The following is a 7,437-nucleotide window of genomic DNA, read 5'->3' as shown; positions in this document are numbered from 1 at the left end:
CTTTCTTTCTTTCTTTCTTTCTTTCTTTCTTTCTTTCTTTCCTTTTTCGTTTGTTATTTTGTTTGTTTGACATAGGGTCTTGTTAAGTAGCCCCGGCTATTCTAGAGTTCAAGATTCTGCTGCCTCTGCCCGGGGGGGGGGGTAGGGGTTCAGATTAAAGGTTTATTATACCACTACACTCAGTTTCTTGTTGAAAAATCACCTGCTGCAGTGCTGTGGAGTTAAACTCGCAGCCTGTCAGCCTCACGGGTTCCACTTCTACCCCCACTCTGTGCCAATTTGACCTTTTCAAAGAACTAGGAAACCTCCATCATGATGGAGAGATTGGGTCAGTAACTCAGCCTGTTATCTTGCCTGGTAGCTGAGAAAACGGGCTGTGTAAAGCCAGGTGGTGTGCCCAGGGTCATAGAACTAACCAAGGGCAACACTCACAAGCCCCGCCCTCCCCCCCCCCCCCCCCCCCCCCCGGCCTCACAGGAGTGTCTTTTGTCCTTAATGTCAGTGTCTCTTTGGTGTCTGTGCTATTTAAGAGGTCACTGAATATCATGGAAGGGGAGACAAAGCCAGCTGGCTCTAGGATCTGACACAGTAAACTCATCCTTCTTCACTGGGGAAAGAACGACAGAATGTTGTCCCAGAGGGAGCATGGATGCTCACAGGAGCTTGGGAACATCTAGTTTAATGAAATCTCCTAGGAAACGCCAGACACCAGGGGCTTGGAAGATCAGGTTTCAGTATCACAGCCTGCCTGTCAGTCATTCTTTGTCCTCTTTCCCCCCACCCCCTCTCTCTCTCTCTGCCTGTAGTTTTTGGAGTCAGGATTTCTCTGTGACACAGCCCTGGCTATCCTGGAATCGGGTCTATAGACCAGGCTGGCCTTGAACTCAGAGATCCATTTGTCTCTGCCTCCCAAGTACTGGGATTAAAGGCGTGCACCGCCACCACCCCCAGAGTCCATTCTTTGTCTTAAACAGGACCCAGCCTGCTTTTGAAGCCATCATAAAATCTCTTACAGAGCCCACAGATGTTGCTCAATGGTATGGCATTTTCTTAACACTGGTTTGGATTCTCAGCACTCTCGGGAACAAAGAAGGAAGAGGCAGAAGCAGATGGATTGCTCTGAGTTTGGGGCCAGCCTGGTATACACAGCAAGGTCCAGGCCAGCCACAGCTACATAGTGAGACCCGATCCCAGGATAAATAAATAATCATTTTATACAATAAAATCTAGGCTGTGAAGATATCTCAGCAGGAATAGTGCTTGCAGCAAAAGCATGAGGATCTCAGATCATGTGAGACCCTACGTGAACAAACAAACAACAACCAGATGAGGGAATGAATGTGCCCTGTGATGTCAGGGCTGGGAGTGGGAAGACAGGCTAATCCCCAGTGTTTGTAGCCAGCCTAGCCTACTAGCAGGGTCCAAGCCAGTGAGAGACCTTGTTACAAAAAACAAGGTGAACAGTACCTGAGGTTATCCTCTGGCCTACACACACATGCGTGTGCGCACACAGACACACACACACACATACACACACACACAGACACACACACACACCATCCCAAGTGGGTATGATTATATAGATGAAATCATCTTTCTGGCAGGTATTTGGTTTTCTGGGGCATCTAAGCTTCAGGTTGTCCCCAAGTGTTTGTTTTAAGGTCCCCTTCCTTTCTGTTGGACTCACATCTTGTCCTCATTCTCTGAGGACCTCTACATGCCCACATCTGTCTAGGATGGAGCAGGACCTCTCCCTCTCTGTATGCATTGCTGAGAAAAGCAACTTCCAAGGCAATCAGTGGGAAGTCAGCAAGGGCAGTCCCTAAAACCAGGGAAAGACGGTGGCACTTCTGAAGGCACACCTTAGGCCTGGACAGCAGGCAGGTCTGTGGGTCACAGGCTTGGGCAAGTATGTTTTTCTGATGATGATGATGATGATGAGGAGGAGGATATTGCTGTGTGATGTGTGCATAGAAGTGCATGCACACCTGTAGAAGTCAGAGGACAGCTCTCAGGAGTTGATTCTCTCCTTCTTCCAAGTGGGTTCTGGGAATGGGGCTCAGGTCATTAGCTTGCCCGGTAAGCAGTTTCCCCCAGGGAACCATCCCCCAGGCTCCTGATATATCCGATTTGAGTGATAGAAGCTCACCTTTTGGTCACCCCTGAAAACATGTAGTTGGATGAGGTAGAGTTTTTGAAAGTTTATTTTGAGATAAGGTTTTATTTTGTAAACCAAACTGGCCTCAAACCTTGAATTCATGATAACCCTGATACCTCTGCCTTACAGGTATGAACTACCATGCCAGGTAGGTCCACTAGAAATCTTGAATTTAAACTTTTTTCATACAATTATGGCATCTTTCCTTCTGGTAAATATTTTTCTGAAGCCGGCATTTTTCAGACATACAGACATAGACTGCAACCTTATCAGTGGGTCATAAAAGCACAATGGTGGATGTGTCCACTGTTCCTTTTCTGCTTTTTTAATTGAATAGATTAGAAAGAATAGAAAATAATAGCACAAATTGCATGTAGCAGAGGTACATATTATGTGTGAAACCTTTATCTGGCTCACACAAGGGCAGCAGGCACAGGGAAGTTCCGGGCTTCGATGTCACACTGCCTGGGCTTGGATCGAGGTCTGCCATTCACTGGCCGTGCGAGTGGGACAAGCCACTCCTCTGTATATCCTTCCACGACCTCATCTGTAGAATGGTGATGACAGTTTGACTGAAGCCATTGGGTAGTTGTGAGAACTGACTACAATAAAATGCATGAAGTAAGTGCATAGGCACTATGCAGGTACCCTGGTGCACACCTGAGACTCCAGCCATCCAGGGAGGCAGAGCAGGAAGATTAAGAGTTCAAGGCCAGGCCTCAGAGATGCTGCAGGACCCTGTCTCAAAAGCACACAAACAAACAACCCATAAAGTACCCAGAAGAATGCCCAGCGTAACTGAGGTTACCCAGGAGTCAGCTGTGAACTGAACCAGAAAACAGTCCCAACAGCTCTCCCTTACCTCAGGACCCTGCAGAGAGGCTGGTGTCAGGGTCATAAGGCCTCCGGGTTTCTTGAAGTTCAGGCAAGGACTGAGAACAGGCCTCCCTCACTACCCCTGTTTTCTGCCACCAACACTGGGCCTCAACAGTGGGACCTGGCAGAGCCCCAGAGCCAAGAGGGAACAGGACTCCGAGGTTCTGGTGACAGGAAATTGGTGGGGCCCAGGGGCACCTGAGACCTCCAGAGAACAACCCACTCTTGCCCTGGGGTAGTGGGCCTCTTTCTCCAGGCTGACAGCATTAATGAGAACCACATTTGGCTCTAAGAGCTCTGTCAGAGCTGAGAGCCCCCTTCTCTCCTTCCCAACCCCGCCCCCCCCATCTTCCTTCCCCGTCTTCTTCTTCCTCTCTGCTTTCTTTCCACAGACTTTAGGTTCCCCAAAGCTTAATCGGTTACAGCTTTCATCTGTTACAAGTGCTTAGCTGTGACAGGAGAGGAAGGAGCACATCGGTTGTCAGCAGAGCTGGCTAGGGGCCAGGCAGCGTCTGTCTGGAACACTCTATTGAGATTAGAACGCCAGAGGTAGATGCTCATCTGCGTGGATGGTCACGCTGGATGAAAATGTGGACCAGTGCCCCCTTAATGACACAGGGGGTTGTGGCCTGCCCTCCTTGCTGGCTGGGATAGACAGAGAAAGGCACTAATTGTGAGGAGTTGGAGAACCCCTCTGTGCCAGCCCCCCCCCACCCCAGCACATCAGTGGTCCTTGCAGCTGGTCATGGTGCCTAGGACTTCCCATCCCACTTGGAGTGAGAAAAGGAGAACTGTGTGGACTTTTCCTTCCTTCTTTTTTTTTTTTTTTTTTTTTTTTTTTTTTTTTTTTTTTTTTTTTTTTTTTTTTTTGGTTTTTTGAGACAGGGTTTCTCTGTATAGCCCTGGCTGTCCTGGAACTCACTTTGTAGACCAGGCTGGCCTCGAACTCAGAAAATCCGCCTGCCTCTGCCTCCCGAGTGCTGGGATTAAAGGCGTGCGCCACCACGCCCGGCTGATTCTTTCATTTCTTATGTTGTCTTGGCTTCTTGCCCTTGCCTGGGCTTGGTCCCATGAAGAAGGGAGAGCTAAAAAGGCCAGAGAGCCATGCCCATGCAGAAACTGTCCACAGGCAACTTCCTGTTTATCTCTCTGGGCATCAGGCTGAGAAGCAGACAGGGCAGCACTTTGGTCACACAGCCACAGATACCCCAGCCAGCTAGATGAACATCAGTAGAGAGTCACTCAGCCATGGGAAACAGCTGAGAGAGAAAGAGAGAGAGAGAGAGAGAGAGAGAGAGAGAGAGAGAGAGAGAGAGCCAAGAGCCAAACCTCGGAGCACAGTGGCACAGAAAGGGCCTCCAACACAGTTTTGCATTAAGATACTTCTGGCATTAGTATTGTGGATGACCTCTGGCAAGAAATTGAAATTGCACCTCCTGAACCTGTCTCTCCATCTGCAAGGCAGGGACAATGATAACAAGGTTTAAGTCAAAGCTGAAATGAGACAGAGCCAGCGGGTGTCCTGGGTGGGCTCTAGAGCGCCACCAAGTGGAGAAGCTGAGGGACCTGGTTGCTTGTACATCATTTTTAAGGGAATCAATCGCCTGCCCCCTCCCCAGTGTAAAGTAACAGACATAGCAATGATTATTTGTATATTTGATGCATGTGAGATTGTTCATACTAAGGCACCATTGTTTTTGTGTATGTGACAAGGACTAAGTCAGATTGTATGCTAACACCGTCAGAAGAGTCAATTGCTTACAGGTTCTATTAGCAGGGTATGGCGGTGCATACCTGTAACCTCAGAACACTGGAGATGGAGGCAGGAAGACCAGGAGATTGAAAATATTTTGAGGTACAGGGTGGATTCAAGGCCAGCCTGGTACATGCAGGACCAAACCAACCCAAACCAAACCACAGCACCAAAACCCCTCCAGAACTAGTGAGGAGACAGTTTTAGTTGGTGGGATGCTCGTGCCATGACTCATGGCGCTCACTGTTTGAAAGCCTGATCCAGCACCATATGAGATTTTTCTATATGGGTTTTACTGACCTGACTCTACCCCTCCACTTGACAGTCAAAGAAACTGAGGCTTATGAGGCTGAGTAGCTTTGTCATTTGTCACCCTGCAGTTAGCAGCAGAAGGGAGCCTAGGTCTCATGTCTGCAAGTCAGCAGACTCTCATGTGTCCCAAGTCCTGACCTCACCAAGGCCTTTGGGGGCTGTGGGAGCTTTGGCATAGTCAACGTCAAAGCCAGTGATGTTCAGAGGTGAAAAAGGCACGCAGGTTTGACCTTCACCATCAGTCCGAAGACGGGACGGTCGTTCCAGGTCATCTCAGGGATCTGCCCTGCATTCTGTTTAAATTGTTTAATCCTGGCACTTGAGGGACTAAGGCAGGAGGATGTTGAGATGTTGAGTTTGAGAACATCCTGGGTTGCACAGGGAAACTCTGTCTATATATATTACATATATGTGTACACACACACACACACACACACACACACACACCAGTAGTTTCAAAATATATACTTGCAAGGGCCAGGGGGCTAGCTCAGTGAAATAATGGGTATTGAGCACATACAAGGCCTTGGATTTGGTTCCCCAGCATCAAAAAGAAAGGAAGGAAGGCATATGCTTTGAAAATAATTTCTTGCTGGGGATGCAGCTTGAGGATGTGCTTGCCATGCATGTGTAGGGTCTTGGGTTTTATTCCCAGCATGGGGTGGGAGGATGCTTAAGGAAGAAAGAAAAGAGAACTATTTATATTCTGATGTGTAGAGACCTCAAATGTAAACTGTTAATGAAATAAGCAACATATAGAAATGGGTTTTGAAAGGCTGCAAGTGTAGTTCATTGCCTGTCTGGCAGGGGTGAGACCCTGGTTTCTATCCACAGTAGAAGCAAAAGGGAGGGAGGGAGGGGGAGAGAGGGAGGAGAGGGGAGGGTAGGAGGCCGGCATGAAGTACAGTAAACGGGAGACTCTTCTAGGCAGATTCTTCTCTGGAAGAGGAGATGAAGGGTTGGGGACACCTGTTGCTCTTGAGAGTCCAGGAACCCGGTGGGAGGGATGTGTGTGTGTCACCCAGTCAGTCTCCTGGGGTATGCTTTGACATTTGAACCCTGCTAAACATGACTGAATAAACATTAAAACCGTCAGTCAAACGCTTCCAGGAGGCCACTCTCTGAGGCATGGAGTTGGGCCATCTCGCAGATGGTTTAATGCCTTCTCTTACCAAGCAAGAGTTGTAGCGTCTGCCTGTTACCAATCCTATCACTTGATCATCAGCAAACAAGTGCAGTGTACAGAAACTGCCTTCCCAACACGCCTATGAAAGAGCCAAGAGAGCAGGGCATGGTGGTGTAAGCCTTTAATCTCAGCACTCGGGAGGCAGAGGCAGGCAGATTTCTGAGTTGGAGGCCAGCCTGGTCTACAAAGTGAGTTCCAGGACAGCCAGGGCTATACAGAGAAACCCTGTCTCAAAAACAAAAACAAAAACAAACAAAAGAAAAAAAAAAGAAAAAAAGAAAAAGAAAGAGCCAAGAGACTGTGTCCCCTTTTGCTGATGGGGAGCTGTGGCCCAAGCCAAACTGTGGGCGACAGAGTAAATATGGGTTGAGGAACCCCATCCCGTTCAGCACTGGCTTTCTTTCCTGTCCCCTCCACCCGCAGGTAAGATCCTGGTTCACTGTGCCATGGGCCGAAGTCGGTCAGCAACTCTGGTCCTGGCCTACCTGATGATCCACAAGAACATGACTTTGGTGGACGCCATTCAACAAGTGGCTAAGAACCGCTGTGTCCTGCCCAACCGGGGCTTCTTGAAGCAACTCCGAGAGCTGGACAAACAGCTGGTGAAGCAGCGGCGACAGACCGGGCCAGGGGACAGTGACCTAGGGCTATAGGGAGCCTCTTCAGAGAGGATCAGAGACCCTGGCACCCAGAGCGGAGGGCTGAAGCACGTCTGCATGGAGGTTTTGATGGGCGGGGAGATGAGACAGTGAAACCGAAGGCTGGGCCAGCAGGGAGGATGCCTGCTGTCTCCTCCAGTCTAGTTCTTTGCCTCATGGTAGGCCAAGTCAGCTGCAGGGGGAACTGGGTAAGGAAAAGGTACCGCTCTCCACAGTCTCCTGTCTTTAACTTGGAAGCAAAAAAAGGTTTCCTTTGTTTGTTTGGGCTGTTTTGTTTTGTTTTAATGTGTGGGTACTATGTTGTGAGTAAATGCTTGGCTCTGAAAGGGAAAAAAAAAACATGTTATTATAAAAAGATAAAAAAAATAGAGCTTGATTTTTTTTTTTTTTTCAACCACAGAAATTTGCCTGGTAAGCTGTGTTACAGGACAGGCCTTACGACTTGGGAGGAAGCCTGGGCAGAATCACATTTCTTATTCAGTGGCAGTCTGTG

At 48.6% G+C, this 7,437-nt stretch overlaps 1 protein-coding gene across 1 annotated transcript in view; it reads left to right on the top strand.

The window, feature by feature from the left end:
- Window positions 1-7,302, top strand: part of Dupd1 (dual specificity phosphatase and pro isomerase domain containing 1) — a 27,859-nt gene extending 20,557 nt beyond the window's left edge. The window contains exon 3 of the mRNA XM_021182444.1: window positions 6,709-7,302. Coding sequence (XP_021038103.1) covers window positions 6,709-6,938 — 230 coding nt within the window. The 3' untranslated portion in view covers window positions 6,939-7,302. The remainder of the gene's footprint in view (window positions 1-6,708) is intronic.
- Window positions 7,303-7,437: the final 135 nt, after the last annotated feature.

Source organism: Mus caroli, chromosome 14, assembly GCF_900094665.2.
Source record: "Mus caroli chromosome 14, CAROLI_EIJ_v1.1, whole genome shotgun sequence".
Taxonomy (NCBI): domain Eukaryota; kingdom Metazoa; phylum Chordata; class Mammalia; order Rodentia; family Muridae; genus Mus; species Mus caroli.
This window is presented reverse-complemented; position numbering and strand designations above follow the sequence as displayed.